Source organism: Amblyomma mixtum, chromosome 2 (genome assembly GCF_055824585.1).
Source record: "Amblyomma mixtum isolate Tamu chromosome 2, ASM5582458v1, whole genome shotgun sequence".
In the NCBI taxonomy this organism is placed as follows: domain Eukaryota; kingdom Metazoa; phylum Arthropoda; class Arachnida; order Ixodida; family Ixodidae; genus Amblyomma; species Amblyomma mixtum.
The window spans coordinates 236,960,963-236,979,309 of record NC_143013.1 but is presented as its reverse complement, the minus strand read 5'-3'; the positions used below and the strand labels follow the sequence as shown (position 1 = coordinate 236,979,309).

The window sequence follows — 18,347 nt, the reverse complement described above, 5'->3', positions numbered from 1 at the left end:
GCTTCGCCGTTCTACTATCTGCCTCCAAGCCACCTGTCACACGCCGTAACACGCCACCTGTCAAGTGGTTTGTCACGCCGACACTTACTACGACGCGGAACGCAGGAACGGGCGGCTAAGAGCTGCGACCTAAGAGAAATAAATTTTCAAGACAGTGTTACAACAAGTAATATACACAGGGGAGCACTTTCTTGATGTGCAAAATTCTGTCCGTCGAATTCACTATTGGCGAGGCTGCACCCCGTGACACTGCTTGCGGCGTTTCACTTCGGCAGAACCCACTTACAGCGAGTGACGCTCGCCATAAGCGCTCTTCCCCGCTTGACAGGGGTACTGCACCAATACATAGTCACACTACGTCGACTTCCATTCACAATCACGTGAATGCAACATTCTTCAGAGCGACAACAGAAGAAAAACACGCATCATAGAGGAGCTCCTGTTGTGAGAGGCTTTGTGGTGCGCATTTCCGGGAGTTTAGTCTATTGGAAACGTGGCGTTGTATAAATGTAGGGCTGAGAAGAATGCGCACTAACCAAAGCAATAAACTTGCTCCATACTTCCTCAGTAGCATTCAAACGGGGCTTGTTCACTATTAGAATTACAGGCACAATCACAGCGTTAGTATGAGTGGTGGGGAATGAGCGCGAACATGAATGACTACACCGACCAGTGGAAGGCATCCATCATTGCAGTTACGAGACGCGATCGTTCTTTATTAAACCCTCTTCGTACTGTGATTTGTAGTGACTCCTCCCCCATATAGGTTTCTTGCTCCTCCATGCTCGATACGCCGGTTCTCGTCCATCTTCACTGTTAAGTGTCGTGTGATGGCACAGACGCCTGCACATTAAGCACAACTTGTCGCTGGCATTGTTGCCAATGAAATAACTAAGGAGACAAGAATGACCGACTGAATGAATGAATCTTATTGGTTGATAGCCGGGTCTACGAGTTTTTTTTTAAAATTGGGTCATCACAAGGTAAGCAGATCAGCTCTCGAAAGCAGTATGTACCTTGAGCAGCTTCCTCAGGTAGAGGCTGGCGTGTAATCCACTTGTTTACCGTAGGTCACCATTAGTGGTCATCATGTTGTCCCGCGTCGCCTTCGTGTGCATACTCGCCTCAGCGATCGTCGCAGCTCTCGCGAGGCACATATCGTGGCCACCGTTGCGGCTGGGTACTACAAGTGCTCTGGAGACGACGCAGACGCTCGCCGAGCTCATGAGTGAGTAACCTCTTCCAGTCCTGAAGTATTCTCTTATGATAAACAGCTTTCTTGACCCCAAATACTGGAAGGAGAAGCACAAGACAGACGCTCTGAGTTCAGAGTGACAGAAACTGGGCCTCTGCATCTTAGTAATTCTTTGTCTGATAATGTAATTCTGAGGAGGAATACGACGGCGTAAGTCAGGACCGAAGTTGTGAAGCCTGAACGGCGTAGTCAAACATTAGAAGAAAAAAGTAACGCTTAAATGATGTTTGCTACATTCGAATCAGCGCTGCTTAGAAGACGGGAATGAGCGGACAGAGTCCCGACCACCTGGGGCTCTTTAATGTGCACTGACGCCGCACAGAACAGGGGCCGCTGGAATTTCGCCTCCATCGAAATTCGACCGCTGCGGCCGGGATTGAACAGACAAACAAACAGACAACGGAGGATTTCGCTCGAGGTTGGTGCCCATCGGATCAGCGCTGAAGCACTAAAAACATTTTGCGTCAGCACCGAGCCCATAGAAATACTAAGAGATTACATACAAATAGAGGACCTTGTGAGCGCATATACAGACCAAGTGAGGGAAACAGCTCGCAGAATAACATGACGTATACTCAATATTATTCTGCATTCTATAGACGGTATTTTGTATGTAAACTCATGTCATTAACAGCTGCTTACTAATATGCCTAAAGAAAAAAGCATGGGATGGTTTTCAATTTCACTTTCTACCTCTGCGGAAAAACTTGGAGTTAACGGAAAGACTACTGATTTCATACCGAAAAGCGCTTGAAGTTAGTGAAAAAAAGATAGTCGTTGCGTTAGGAGTGAATAAAAAAGCAGAGAAGGTGAGGAAACAAACACGATTAAATGGTAGCGTTGCTTTAATCAAGAACAGGAAATGGACATGGACTGGAGGTGTAATACGGAGGCAAGAAAACCACTGGTTCCTTAAGGTAGTAAAGAGGATTCCAAGCAATGAAAATGCAACAGGGGACTGCAAAGTGTGGTAGGTGAGTAAGATTGGTGAGTTTGTGGGCATAGAGCGGCCGCAGCTGGCGCAGAACTACTGGAATTGGAGATGATTGCGAGAATAATTTTCTCGACAGTGGACAGAGCCAAGCAGACCATGATAATGGTGTCTGAATGTTATTTTCATGCTGAACATCGGAGTGAAAGATGATGGGTCCCTGTTAGGTTGTTGCTAACAGTTCTTAGCCCATGAACCTCTCCAGGATGCGCCTTCTTGTTCTGGAAAAATAAATAATTCAATTGAAAGATCCTTCGTCTTATCTCTTTTGTCCGGCACATTCACAGATTCACTTTCTTTCTTCAGCCCTTAAGAGATTACTGCTATACTACATCAATAATCCCATCTCCCCGTTTCAAACGCATACATTTGCTTATGGTACTTCTATAGGTGGTCCATTCTCTTACAGCTCTCAATTGGTAGATCGATGTGTAGTGCAGTGACATTCCTGTTTAGTTTGGCTCTCGTCGTCCATTAGTACCCTACAATCTTTCATTCTTTTCTGTTCATCAGTTCTGCGCTGCACTTCTATGCGAAATTTTGGTGCTTTAATCATCACTGAGATCACGCTTGCATTATATTTTTCAAAGATTCATCAAGCGCTTAACGTTAGTCTTTCCTTATATACTGGGTAAATTAATGGTACCACACGGACCAATAATGTTGGACTTAAATGCATGCCCACCATAGTGCTTAAATGGCCCAAGACTTCATTGAATATTTGTTTTAGAGCACGGACTAAGTTCCAAGGAACGGGTCACATCAATGGGGCTCGCGCTTTGAGGGAAGTTGCGTATTTTACCCCCCCACACAGAATAAAAATGCCGAACTTGTATCAGCCTCATGGCCGAGATGGGAAGATGGTTTTGTGAAGTCGTATGAAGTTCAAAAAACCAACAAAACCATGGGGTAGCATAAGTCAGCTTAAGATCAGTTTGCGACAACATTACATTTCACTTTTGTCGCAGCACCTTTGCAACATCAACTTCTCTTTGAGTTAGATTTTTTTTTGCAATTTTCGGTCCATCAATCACCATTCACGGACTGCTAGGTGCTCTAGCACGTACCACTTTTTTCAAACTTTTTATTTAGATTCTCTATTAGGTGACCCACAACCAGATGCGAAGGTCCTGATGACGTCAGAATGTTACGTACACCTCTCGACCAATACTTAATTTAACTGCTACCTGCAAAGGTCACCTCATTGCTCACATCTGGACGGCTAAGTTGCCAACTTTAGTTGCTTGACTGCGTTCAATGGCGACAAGTACGAAACGAGACGAGTGGACGTAGCGTCAGCTCGTTTCATACTTGTCGCCACTGAGCGCAGTCAAGCAACAACGCACTGCAATAGCAGTTAGCCTCTTTTATTGCCCTGATAAGGTTGCCACCTGTCACGGTGGGTAGGTTGGGTTTGCTTCACAAAATAACGTGACCTCTCTCGACAAATCAGAGAACTAAAGTCTCGGACATCCGCGGGGTTTTGGGACGACGACATATATAATGGTATCGCATTGTTATTCTCTTGCAAACTTCTAGGTTTTTAGAGAAGGCTTTTGGAGTCAAAAGAGCTTTTTTCGGCTGGACGTCGTCAGCAGTGCAGTAAATCAGAATACAGCAAAGATATTTTAAATGGCAGGCTGGTTAACCAGTATTGAATAGTTAACTTTTAACTATGACTGTAAGACTCCTCAAATATTGAGACGAGGGTACCCTAGCAATTATTATCCATATCACTTTTTAGAATTTCGAAAACGCTGTTACCCCCCGCGCTGTGTCACAACAAATTTTGGCTATTAATTTCGACGAGTTACGCACACTGGAGAGGTTCTTTTCTTGCAAGCTTCTCGAAAGCGCATAAATTTTAACGCGATTTAACCAAAATTTGCTTTAATGGCCTTTTCGAAATTCTAGAAATGGATCATTATATTAATTACGATGCGCTACACACCTATTAATAAATAACGAGCTTATTAGTAAGAGTTAAAAAGTTATCTGTTATTAGTTAATCAGCCTGCTAGCTAGCACGTCTTAGCTCTATTTCGATGCAGCAAAGCGCTGACATTGCTAGACCGGAAAAGAATTACTCAAATTCAAAACGCCTATTTTTAAAAATATTGCAGTCTCAGGGGAAATACCCTGTATGCTTTAAATGGCGTCTACCATACACTGTGAGAGCTGTGCAGTAGCCGGCAGCTCAGAAGTGAAGGCACGAACACGAGAATTGCAGTTAGGTTGGGTTACTTAGTGATTTCTTTTTTGTCGTGAGGGACTTTGTCAACCAAGTTTCGGAACTAACTTCATTATGTAGAATTTCGATGTGGATCATAGAAAAATTCATGAACGTATGTTGTGTTATACTTTTTTTCAGATTTGATAACCCCTCGACACTGCGGCGATCTCCGTAGAGCCGGCCAGACTACGAGCAGAGTTTACAACGTGTACCATAATGCAGCCAACCCTGCCGCTCAGAAAGTGTACTGCGACATGGAAACCGACGGGGGAGGCTGGACGGTCAGTGCGTTGAATGGTCTTAGCAGCGCCTGCAGGCTGCCGTGGATGTTCTCTTTTTTGTGATCACAGAAACTAGGCTTAGTAACTTTCGATTCCGCGTGGTGATGCGCAAGTTGCCTCGAGCAAACATGGTGGAAGGCTTCTTTCTTGTGCACAACGCACAGTATGAAGGCGATCGCCACTCACGGCCTAAGAGTGCATCTTAGAGACAGGTTGACTAAGGGCGAAACATCATACAAGCCATTACGCCTTCCAATACGATAAAAGTACTGTTTCTACCGCCTTAAATCTCGTGTTAGCCAATGTGGTACCTGTGACGTGGGTAACCGTACAGAATGGGCGACTTTGATCTTGCTATGGCATTCACCTCTGTTTATTACTTCACGCAAACTTACAAGCGCTTGTGTTCACGTCTCAGTGGATTGAGCTGAATTACTCATTCAGCGTGGAACACTTAACGAAACATCCCTAAACAACGCTTGAGTCCACATCTGGTTAACAGCGGTAAATTTGAAGAAAATTTTGGCGGTTGAGGAGAGGAAAATGACGGGTGCCTCTGTAGCACAACATGAAAGTAAGCAAAGTTAGCTCTACACGACACCTTGTTGGAGGCCTGGAAAAATGCTACCGACTACACTTTTGCAGCATGAAAGTAAGCATGAGGCAAGCTACATGATGATTACAGGCGTACTACGCATGAAACAACAATACATAAACTTTCGACTATGCAGGACAGAATTCTTCACTTAAAAGAGAATGTTGCAAGCAGCAATATTATCAATAAAGAAATTACGTGACCCACTTAAAACACTTAATTGCTTTGAAGGCGAAGCATCGCTTTTTAATTTTTATTTCTTTTATATATAAAGTTTACATTTAATTCTTTCCTTCCTTTCAATGACATCTGCTGCCAGCAAACAGCCGTAATGCAACGCATACACTAGATTCAGCTTTATTCGCCGAGAAGCAACGTGGTTTTGATTCCTATGAATTGCGGGCTCTCCTCACATTCTGAAAGCCGTGGGTTCGATTCTCTACACTTTTTCAAGAAATTTTATTTTGCTTTGCGGGTCAAACGTTTTTGTGGCGCCACTTTTTTTCAAGACATTGGGCTCATTGCCGATGGGCCATATTATGGTGTCGGCTTAAAAAAATTACAGACGTTCAATGCGATTGATGTGGAAGACTATGTGTTTGCGTTAGTGTTCCCCCTGAAAGAGGAGCCTCTGCCGGGTTCAGACCGTGAGAGCCGGTGGTGTGATGCAGTCTGTCGGTGAGCGTGTGCCACGCCATACCGTTCTCCGCTCACCCATCGCGACCCCAGCATTTTACCTTCTTTTAGTCTCTTCTCTCCTTGTTTCCATACCCCCGCCTCCCCTGTAAGTGTAAAGGGGAATTTTCTTGTGTCAAATTTTGTACCCGCCAAGCGAGGATTCGGACGGATGTACGTATTCTTCCGACGGAAGGGTTCTAATGCCACCAAATCAAAAATAAAGGTAATAATACGCTTCTTTTTACGGTCTTTCCAATTATTACCTCCGGTTTTTGTGGGCAACAGTTAGAGAGAGCGGTTCGGCGGTGGGATACCCTATTTACACGGCACGTCTATTAGATTTTTTGTCGAAAATAACGAAAGCAATTGGGGCCATACGCTTTATCCCCCAAAAAAGTTTTCGTTTCAGGGAGGGCGGCCTACAGTCATACCTCTTCTCCCGGCGAAACATATATCCGGCTTTTGAAAGTAATCACCTGAAATCACATGGCCGTATAGCGTGGCTTTATTTACATTTTTATCGCATCATTTTGCTTCTTCTGTGGATCGCATCCTGCTCTGCACATGCGTGTCTTATGGTCATGGTTTTCTTGGTCTAATGCTTGCAATGTCGTGTTTTTCAAGTTACCACGTAATACAATTCTTGAGGTAATTTCGACGAAGACAAGTGTAATTCTTTTTTTAACTATTGACTAAGCAGGTTTGCATTTTCTAACTGGACTTAGAGAATAACAAGGTTGCAATATAGTTTGCTATAAAACTATTCGTAGCCCTGAAAAAAGTTTTTTTTTACAGCGTGAGCCTTTTTATCACGGAAGTTTACGCTTGAATGGGAATAAAATGCGCCAATAATTAAGTATTTGCGAGATGAAAACAAGGGAAGCCAATATCTGAGTATGTTTTAAAACATCATGGGAAACCATTGCTTGTATTCTGGTATTGTTTTTAAATGATAGTTAATTTTAATAGCGCAAAACATGTTGTGGTCTTCATGTAATCTTCTACCGCGCCGCTTACACCCAGCACGTTCTCAAGACCACACACACCGGCTCCACAGGCTGACGAAAAATATATTCATCCCTCTCATGGCTTTTTTGAGTTCCTGTAACAGGATTTTTGCGCGAAGAGCTACTAATCGAGAGAACACATTAAACACCAAACATAAAGAACAAGAAAAACCGATACTAGCTATTCATAAATACACCATTTCGTGTGTACGTGTCTTTCGTTCCGGTCTTCCGTATTACCACGGCGTTTCACCATGAATCGTTACCAACTCGCCCAAATCGCAGCTTTAATCAAATAACCCCCTTCCAGTCGATTACGTCAGCCGACTCTCATGAGCCTGCTAGCGTGAAAATGCAGGGAGTGGCAGATGAAAGCGGGTTGTTCTTTCCTCAATGGTCGGGGATAGTACCCTACGTGCATTGTCACGCTAGCAGGCTCATAAAAATGGGCCGAAGGTATTGAATGGAAGGAACTCCTTCGACGGAGAAAAGCCGATTTTTTTCGTGAAATGCATTCGACTACAATTGAATTTACGTCTTTCTTTACAGGTTATTGTAAGGCGCGGACAGTTTGGAAACAACGTGTTCTACTTCAACCGAAACTGGACAGAGTATGCAAGAGGCTTTGGTGATCCAGAAAAAGAATACTGGATTGGTAAGCTACGCAGAGAAATGACTGGCAGCAGGGTATATTGTAACAGCAGTAACAGAAATTAATATCGCAGTTAATGACCTGGGATTTTGCAGCGTGACAAGGACATTTCATAAATCGCTCTCATTCATTTTGCTCTCAGAATTTGTCCGTGCAAAAGGTGCCTCTTGCAGTCTCAGATCGCGTTAAGTAATCACTGGCTGTAAGTTTAACTTGTTCATTAAATAGTGATTTACAAATGAGCTTACATTTCAAGTTCGTTGAAGATTCCAACTTTTAACGCAATGTGGGCGATGGGCCCCGAAAGCATTCTTCAAAAGGTCAGAGCTAGTCCAGTATCTTTTTTCTGTTCCAATATACCCATGTCTGGGCCGTATATTCTTGAAATCTATAGTTGGCAGTTTGTTGCTCTGCTAAAGCCTTAAAATACGCTCTTGGTGACAGCTATGCGAGTGTGAGGCTCAATAAATGGATTTTGAGAATTACGCGAGGGGACTAAAAATTTCCACATTGCACGGCAACCGGTTGCTTATGTTTTTGACTAGTATTATAGCTCTTATTGTGTCATGGCGGACTGTTAAGGTTGTTCCTCTCAAGGTGTACTTTTTGAAATGGTACTTTCTGCAAAAAGAGCCTCCATCAATATTTGTGGAATACAGGTACATACGTTGTTTTACTACTGGACAACAGCGATGCCTTAATTGTAGAGCACTCACCTGCTGTTTCGCCGCTTTAGATCTAGGTCGGGCGCGCAGGCTGGCGGGCTGGCGGGCAGGCAGATGGATAGATATGTTTATTTGAATGTGCTTCAACAGCCAAGTAGGCTAAACGAGCGCACACTAGGTAAAATACATGAAAATGATCACTTAAAAACATTTAAAACCAGGCCTGGAAACAACAATTAGGCAATTATGTCCGTGTCAATAAACGTTTTGTTAAAGAGGATTTGTAAACGAGTTATTGGACAGATGGCGTGCAAATCGGGATAAAATGTCTCGAAACATTTTGCGGCTTTTGCATGCGGCACGCGAAAATTCAGGCACGCGAAAATTTCCTCAACTCCTGTTGAAAGTTTTGGCTTAGGTTTCTGAATCGCCGAAAGAACCTCATGCTCGGTATATCTTAAGCTAAAAAGTCAGTGCTGTCTTCAAAAGTGATACTAGCAGTTGTGTTGTCATGGCGCACAAAACAAGAGCTGAAGTGATTAGCAAAAGCTTGGCACACATCTTGAGGTTTAAAACAGATACCATCGCGCGTCTTTGTCACAGCAACGCTATCCTTATCATTTCTTTTCTTGCGCTCAAAATCCCAAAAACTGTTTAGTTACTTTTTAATGTTGTGTTCAAGACGTTTGTGGTACTCGGCTTCATCACGTGCAATCAGTTTTTTCACAATTTGTCTGCAAAAATAATGTCTTTGGTACCAATATTCACTTTATGATTTCACGTAGAGTTTGTGATACTTCTGTTTTTTCTTAAAGTAATGCCTCAAATCGCGCGAGAAGCATCAAGGAAGTCTATACTTCTTCGGTTTACGGCGAGATATACATTTTTTCAATACTATGTACAATTGATGTAAGTAGCTTTCCCATGTAGATTCCCCATGTTCCCCTTGCAATGCGTAAGAAATTTCCAAAGTGCTAAGTGCTTTAGCTCTGAGAACTATAATGTGAAATCTTGAGGCGGTCCAGGTGTCACCTCACTGTTTGCTTCGAACATTTTACAAGCTACTAAACATGCTTCTTCTTTCTAGCGTCGTTCTGTAATTCCATGGTGGTCATCTTTTGTTATAGGCGCGAAACGCACACAGAAACAAAGAACTTAGACGGGACACAGCTCACTCAGAATGGCTTTATTGGGGGAGGGGGGGGGGGGGGGGGGGGCAAAGCGCACAAATATACAAGGTGTTCAACCAAAGTCTACACAGTTTTTAAAAAGAGGCTTTTTGAGTTAGAAGAGCGCTTTTTCGGAACTGAATTGTCGGCGGTGTAGTACGTGAGACTACAGCTAAGATTTTCTGTCAGGCTATTTAGCTATTATTTAATAGTTAACTTTTTAACTATTACTGTTAAGGTCCTTAATTATTCAGAGGCGTGTAGCCGATCGTAAGTAATATTCATATCAGTTTTTAGAATTTCGAAAACGCGTTAACCCTTGGCGCTGTGGCCCAAAACGTTTTGTGTACTCTGCGTCAAAATACATGCGCTTTCGGGAAGTTTGCAGGCAAAGCAAGCTCTCCAGTGCACGTAACTCGTCGAAATAGCCAGCATTTTTTGAGCCACTGCACCTAGGGAAACAGTATATATTTTTTTAATTCTAAAAACCGATGCGGATATTACTTTCGGCGGGCTACATGCATTTGAATAATTAAGGAGTCTAATAGTAATAGGTAAAAAGCTAACTATTCATTACTAGTTAGCCATCTCGTTAGTTAGCCAATCCTAGCTACATTATGTCGTATTACACAGCTGACAATGCTATGTCAAAAAAAGCGATCTCAATGGCAGCTAGCTTTCGTCATCATGAATACCGCCTTACTTGTTAAGGGCATACCTAGAACTTGGTAGTGTCGGTTGCCAAGCAGTTCAAAAGGTAGCGATAGTGGTAAAAGAAAATAACAATGGAAGCAGTGGGACTAGCGTGCGTACGTACACGAAGTACCTCATCGCTGAGCAGAATTGAGTTTGGAGCTTACCGTTCCAGACAGGTTGAAATGTCTCTGTTGGCATCTTTACACATACCAGTCGAATAAGAAATATAAGTGCACAATAAATCACTACAACCGCTTCGCTGGATGTGCGGGAGCCTTTGTGTATATTAAACAAATGACACGAGAAAAAGAGCACGAGGACAGACAGGAAGAGTCGGCAATGAAGAGTGAAAGACACAAAAATGACATTGTTCACGATTACAGTAATTTCGGAGCTAGCTGCACAGATTGACGCTCCTAACCTTGTGCGTCACAATTTTGACCGTGCAGAGTGTTTGATAGCGTAGTGAGTAATGCGTCCGTGAGATTATTGAGGTAGCAGAAACGCCTAGGCTGCTTTTTGAATTGAATTGAATTGGCTTTTTATTTGCAGGAAACAATACAGATGAGACCCTGCGGGTGGCATAAGCCTAAACGCTTGGAAGCCTGACGAGGCGTTAGCCCCCTCCTTGACCAGTATATTAGCACTATGTTAGCAGTATGTACGTTAGCAGTATGTTAGCTTGACCAGTATGTTAGCACTCTGTTAGCAGTATGTACGTTAGCAGTATGTTAGCTTGACCAGTATGTTAGCACTATGTTAGCAGTAGGTACGTTAGCAGTATGCTATCTTGACCAATATATTAGCACTATGTTAGCAGTATGTACGTCAGCAGTATGTTAGCTTGACCAGTATATTAACACTATGTTAGCAGTATGTACGTTAGCAGCATGTTAGCTTGACCAGTATGTTAGCACGCTGTCTCTGTCGCTAACAAAAAAAAGGACTTAATCAGTCAAACGGAGTTTGACTTTCATGAATTTATACGACATTCTTTATCACATCACAGGCTTTGCTTTGAGCTGTCTGTAACACTTGTTACGCCTTCCTGCAGAAGGCATCACAAAACCTCTGCATCTTTCAAATAAATGTTGCGGAAACCCTGCGTTTGTTATGCCTTTACCCTCCGCCCCGCTCTACGTTCAGAGCTGTTAACTTCAGAGAGACAATGGAAGCTCTTCCTGCGATTAACTTTTTTGTTTAAGTGGTCCATTTTCTTCCTTTTTCTATAAATCAAAGCTCGCGAAAAAAACTCTTCTCAAACTCAGAAGAGTGGAAAGTTGGGCTTGTTGGCTTACGATTATTTGGGAATAGCGCTAACACAGGACGGAGCGAGAACACAACACAGGCGCATTCTGCGGTCGGAGGCTCGGCGACAGGTACGGCTTTTCAAAGCAAGCCTGTTCATCACCTGCAACGAAGTCTGCCAGCCGGCAGGATGCCACCATAGGTTGCACCAAGAACTTCAAATCGCCGACCGCTCTACCGAGTTTACTTGGCAAAGGTTGCTCCTTTCGCTACCAAGAAAGCGTGCAGCACCGCCCGCCCACCAAGAGGTTCACCAGATAGGTGGCGTGCCGCCGCGGTGGCTCAGCGGTTATGGTGCTCGGCTGCTGACCCGAAAGACGCGGGTTCGATCCCGGCCGCGGCGGCTGGAATTTCTTTGGAGGAGAAATTCTAGAGGCCCGTGTACTGTGCGATGTCAGTGGACGTTAAAGAAGCCCAGGTGGTCGAAATTTTTGGAGCCCTCCACTACGGCGTCTCTCATAGCCTGACTTGCTTTGGGACGTTAAACCCCATAAACCAAACCAAACCAAGATAGGTGGCGTCACATTGCCCTTGGATGTCCTGAACGCACTCGAGCGAGGACCGAAATTCTGCACCCAACCAAAGGTCGATAAGCCAGAAATGCTCGCCCTGGTGCGATGTACTGCCTCAAAGGCGAGTACGAAGCCTGAAGGTGACCGATGCATTCTGGAAGGTGCGGAATCTCTACCCTTCCGTTCTACGTGTGGACCGTTCATTGACATTCCGGGGACAGCGGCTTCCCTAAAAGCTGCAGGCATAAAGCTTTTGCGGTCTGATAAGGAAGGTGGATTTGCGGTTTTGAGTTCGGAGGACTACAGCTACAAGGCGAAAGATATGCTTATGCTTAGCAACTTTCATCAGGTCAAGGTGCGTCCGGGGAAGGCAAAGGCCGAAGCCTTGGGGAAAGTGTGAAGACTTCAACCTAACAAGACTAGCAACGTCGATAAAGAACGGCGAAAAACTCTGCCTCGACGCCTTCTTCACAAAGAGCAGCGCCTGTGTTGTGTTCTCGCTCCGTCCGCTGTTAGCGCTGTTCCCAGTATGATCTTCTAAAACTACTGACCTTTTTAAACATTCCAAGAAACAGCAAATGCTGAAAAAATATATTTAATAAAGTACAGCAATCTAAAAACATAACCTGTAAATGGTACTTTTTCAGATGAAGTGATGACCTCGCTGATGACCTCGCTTGGCAGTGCGATGCACACAATGCCTTGTTATAACCGCTACGCCCTCGGTGCGTGCAGCGCTTGAAGCAGACGTCAATCCATTGAAACTGCATAAAAACCAGCAGGAGCTTGTACTGATCTCTTCTGAGGGAAATTTATTGTTTAGCACTGACAGGAATGTAATACGCAGGGAACCGTGCCCTGCACGCGCTCACCTCGGGTGACGAGACCATGACGCTGCGCGTGGTCTTGAGCAACTCGACAGAGGACAGCATCTCAATAGACTACTCCAGCATTCGAGTTGACAGTGAAGACGAGAAGTTCAAGTTGCACATTGGAAGCTTCCTTGGACCAACAGGTAGAAAAAACAGCGCGTATCGACATTTCGGTTGTTATGCATTTATGTGCCTTTTCGCGAACACGAAAAACCGTGAGCTTTGTTCTTGTAGCGTTACTGAGTAGCTAATCGCGAGAATATGATAGCTTTTGAAAACTCACAGGTGATAACAGGTGAGCACTGTCATGGGAAGTAAACGCTTGAATGTCCTTTTTATCTGCTGTACAATTTGGAAAATTAGATATGAAATAAAAAGGATCGAGCATAAAGGATTAGTTAAGGGGTTTAACATTGAGTTGTAATATGAAGTGTCCCTCAGTTGTTTAGATTCATATTTGTTGGATAGCTAGCGCTTCAACTTAGAGCAGGACCTTCTACTTCTGGGGATTATAATTTAGGATATATATGGTTTGGTAACTGGCGTTAAAAGGTCGCAAGAAAAAAAAAACAATGAATCAGGAAAAAACGTTTTAGGCTGCCTGCCTGTTTATATTTGGCAATAAAGTTTAACAAACCCAGGCCTGGAAATTATTAATGGTTAACAAATTTTACTCTTGGCATAGGTTCTAGTTTTGTGTTGTGTAGCGCCTAAAAGAGACTGAGGTTATGAGGGACGCAGTAGTGGAGCGCTCCGGTAGTTTCGACCATCTGGGATCTTTTAGCATGCACTGACATCACACAGCAAACGGGCCTCTAGAGTGCTGCCTTTATTGAAATGCGACCTCCGTAGCAGAGATCGAACCCTCTTTTTTCGGGTTAACAGCCAAGCACGGTAACCACATTGAGCCGTTGCGGCGGCTTATACTCCTGTAATAGGAAACTGAATTTATTAATGACTGGTTACAGGGGTCTGTTTCCTTCCTCTTAATATGCCATATCACGTGCAGTTTAAAAGCTGTGGATGGTCTGAAGTTTGTAACAGGGGGGAGAAAACAAGAACAGCGCTGTTCTCCACATATTTAGCCTACATAATTAACTGCATGTTATCCGGGGCTCCTTATTTAAGGTACGAAGCGGGAGCCATTATTTTGTGAAGGTTTGCGGGATAGACACAAGAAAACTAAAAAAAAATGACGAAAGCGATTGTAGAAGCGGTGAGCATTTACATCGTTATTTGTGTTTTTTTGCCGCCGCCGCGGTGGCTCAGTGGTTATGGTGCTCGGCTGCTGACCCAAAAGACGCGGGTTCGATCCCGGCCGCGGCGGCTGAATTTCTTTGGAGGAGAAATTCTAGAGGCCCGTGTAGTGTGCGATGTGAGTGCACGTTAAAGAACCCCAGGTGGTCGAAATTTCCGGAGCCCTCCAACACGGCGTTTCTCATAGCTTAAGTCGCTTTGGGACGTTATACCCAATAAACTAAACCAAACATCGTTATTTTCATTCTTCAAAAAAAGCTGCTCATAATCATTGGGGTAAACAGGCTGACATGGAAAAAACTGTGCATTGTGGCTACATAAATATACTGTGCTGTTTAAAACTAAGGTTCAGCAGCGTGTCAGTAAGTTGTAACTATTTTAGTTCCTATTCGCACTTCTTGTTTTGTTTCGAAGCGTTGTGAATCTTTTAAATATCACGAAATAGCTTATTAACATGCTTATCAATGCAAGGTTTGTCGTTATATTCACTGATATCAGTACACTACAAAGCCACTGTAATGAAACATACAAGATTTATTACTATTTCTCTTTAAGAGACATGTAGACTCAGCATGAAGGCACTCTTCAACTGCTGAAAGGAAAGAAAAGATGCTATGTACGCATGCTTCTTGAAATCAAATGTGAAATAAAGAATATCGTCAGAAAGGCAATCAATTTTAAAACCTAAGGAAGGAAGGCTAAAACAAAACGAGGCGGAAAAAGAACAAAAATCATAAGAAGAGAAGAGAAAATCTTGAAAAAGTCATAAGAACCGTGGCGGCTAAGCTGTGACTGTAGGTGCTTTTGCCATTCGCTTTAGATTCGTCGCCTTCTCAATGCGTCCTTGAATTTGATTTTATCGTTGCTTTTGCGTACCGCTGCTTTGGGGGCTTGTGCTTAATGGTGGATTCGGGAGCGTCGGAGTGAGTGATCGAGTGAGTGAGTGAAGAACTGCAGTGTGGGAGATTTGAGAAAGTCTTCAGGTGGCTAAAGTTGGGTGGAGTGCAGAGATGAGTGTGAAACAGTTTCCACTCGTGGGTTACTTGTGGGGGGAGGCGGGTTTTTTTTCTCCTGCTGCGTAGGCTTCTGATGAGAGGAGGCTTCTAGAGGCAGCAGATGGGAGGAGTATTTCTGGGTAGGCGTGCTGTTGTTTTGAAGGCTAGATGACTTGTGTCATGGGCTTCTGGTGTGCGGATAGTGGGTGAGCTTGGTGTATGGACGGGTAGCGGCCACCTCTGCTGGCCTTCTTATTGGTGGCAGCTTCTAAATGGGGCAGGCTGGTGAGTGAAGCTTTCGGCCTGGTGGGTGGAGCCTTCTGAAGGTTGCAAAATTGGGTCCATCTTCTCAAGAATGAAAGTGCGTGGCGAGTGGACAGACGTCTGTGGGGGAGGGGTTAGGGTCTTTTCTCATGTGTATTTTGGTGGGGGGAGTCTTTTAAAGAGAGGAAGTGTATGCTGGGTAGAGCTTCTAAAGGGCGGAGGTGGTGGAGTGTAGTCTTTGCACTGGTGGGTGGGGGCGTCTGAGGGTGAGAGATTGGGTGCTCTTTTTTGAGGGTGCAGAAGCATGCAAGCCTTCTGGAAGGAGGCTGCGGGTGGGTAATAGAGGTGGGCATGTGGGCGGGTTGTAGGCTGTTCTCATGTTATTCTGGTAGGCGGCAGCTTCCGTATTGTGGAGATGATGGAGGCCCCTGCAGGGCGAAGGAGGCTGGAGAGTAGAGTTGGGTGCTTGCGTAGTGGGCTCCTCTCTGGGGATTTGATGGTGCAGGCCTTCTGGTGGGGGCCTGTGGGTGGGTGATGAGCTCTTCTCATGTCCTCCTCGTGCGTGGAGGCGTTCCGAACGAATAAGGTGTGTGAGGGGCACCTCTCCTCTACTTTTGGTGGGTGGTTGGGTGATGGTGCTTCTTGAACGCGGAAGCTTCACTCCTGTGCTCTTCAACCTTTCCTGTTACACTCTAATGCCGCGACTGGTACTCATACTGGCGTCGCAGTAAGAACTTGCGGGCGATCATGCGGTGTGATTAGGCGAATCAGTATTAGATGCAGTGGTTTTACCTTTCCTTTTTACATTAAACACTTTCCCATTACTTGCTTCAATTTGATTTTATCCTCGCTTTTTCGTTCCGCTGCTCTGCGGGCTTCTGTTGTCGAAGCTTCACATGCCACCTGTTCGGAAAATTTCTCCAGTACTTTTTACGTGTTAAAAGAGATCCACCGGCCGAGTAGTGCAGGAGGAAATCGCAAAAACACCAGCATAAACTGGAATTCGGTGTTGTTCTAAAAACCAGAAGAAAAAGTATTGAAGGAGCGGAAGAAACTGCCAACCGGTCGCCAAAAAATCCCCGCAGTTGGGACTGAGGTATGCAAACGAGAGGGTCGCAAGGAACAAAACCGCAGGCAAGCTGTGCGGCGTTGGAAAGAGGGCGAGCTGAGCGGCGGTCATAACCACCGACCTCGACCATGTGAGGTAAACAGATCTTAGCCATGAACAGAAAATCACTGCTTTCGAAAGCGCCAGGCTAACGGGACACGTCATTGGTGGGAGAAGAAGCCGTGAGTGGCTTCGCTCGTGAAACGGCCGCCAGGTACTTATGCACGTTGATAGGCTTGCGAGGACTTAGCGTGAGGTAAAAGAAAGACGACGAAAGGGCAAAGGGGAAGTAAAAGGAGTGATTGCATCGTTGGGTGTTTCAGGCTAACGCAGGGCGCGGAAAAGTTGTTACATAAAATCGATAAAGATTATGTAGACCAGGTTCTCAACTAAAACAACTGTAACATATAAGCCTTTATGGAAAAGGAGGTACAGTGAGATAGAAGTGAGAGTATCAGGCTGTGTACAATGATGTCAGTGAAGACAAATACAGCAACAATAACTGAGATAAATGTAAACATACGAAAAAATAAGGTTTATATCGCTGTAATAAAGCATGCGCAGGACCGTGGTTCTTTGGCATTGGCAAGAAACAACATGACAGCGACACACCAAAAAGAAAAATGCCTAGGAATACGAGGGTAGCGTTACTTAGAAACAATTTTGGCAACGTTGCACGGTTCTTTGTACAAAACCCAAGCCAATTGTTGATAAATAACTACTCTGGAATCAATCCGAAAAGCTAGCTTTTAGCTAAGACATTGACTATAAACTCCTCTCTGAAATAAGGTTTCCGGACTTTGCTATAATAGATATTTTAGACAAATATTGCGATAAAAGGCCTTTCTACTTGCCCCTATCGCCGTCTCCGAGCTTCTTTCCTTTCTCTGTGGGCAAGACTAGTCCAACAGATGGCTTCTTCAAAGTGTTTCGTGCCCCTGCATGCTATAACCATATCAATGCCGCGTGATTGTGTAGTTTTTCGTTTTACGTAAATAAAATTCGAGCTGCATTGGTTAGTCTCATATTATTTTTTCTTGGCCATAGTAGTGATGTCAGCAAAAATCACTTTCAACGTATATATGCTCAATTATTCCTTGCACTTTTTTGCAGGATGGGACAGTCTAAGAATGAGTGACGGCATGATGTTCAGCACCTTCGACCAGGACAATGACAGAAATGTCAACGGCAGCTGCGCGCGCGTGTGGCATAGCGGCTGGTGGCACAAGAACTGTTACAGTGCCAATATGAATGGTCTTAACCTAAATGGCCCCAAGAGTGGTCGCCTTGGTTGCATCTTATGGGCTAATAAGGGAGGCCCAGGCGTTTACACACACTCTTATCCGAGCGCCCTGATGCTAATACGACCTGCAAGGTTCCTTGCACAGCGATCGCCATAAGACAAGGCAATTTTCGTTGTTATGATGTTTACTCAGTGGTTCACTTGTACGCCTCTATGACTTTTTTGAATAAAGAAAACGCTCCGAAGAACAACAGTGTATCAAGCTCTACCTTTGTATTCCTAGGCTTTGCTTTTTTTTATGGCTCTGCCATATTCTTTGTTGCCTTTCCAGCACCAGCCAGCTGGTCTTGGAAGCTTGAAAGAACGCTAGAATCATCTTAATGCGCAAGAAAGGGAGCGTCAAGGACTTTAAAATTAAAGACCGATCAACTTACTGCCGTAGCCTATACGGTATTTAGGAAGGTGATCGCTATTGGAGTAAGGACAATGTTAGGCTTCAAACAACCAAATGATCAGCCAGGCTTTCGTTAAGAGTACTCGACAATAGACCTTATTTGCGTTATCAA

The 18,347-nt window shown here is 44.3% G+C and overlaps 2 protein-coding genes across 2 annotated transcripts in view; one reads left to right on the top strand and one right to left on the bottom strand.

Moving 5' to 3' along the window:
- The window catches only part of LOC149363038 (techylectin-5A-like), a 180,420-nt gene that overhangs the window by 115,448 nt on the left and 46,625 nt on the right, over nt 1-18,347 (bottom strand). The window lies entirely within an intron of this gene.
- LOC149363039 (ryncolin-1-like) lies at nt 1,073-17,948 on the top strand. The gene is made up of 5 exons (XM_089569867.1): nt 1,073-1,228; nt 4,618-4,760; nt 7,590-7,695; nt 12,890-13,057; nt 17,652-17,948. Exons 1-5 carry the CDS (start codon nt 1,090-1,092, stop codon nt 17,936-17,938), a joined length of 843 nt encoding a protein of 280 aa, XP_089425993.1. The 5' UTR covers nt 1,073-1,089; the 3' UTR covers nt 17,939-17,948.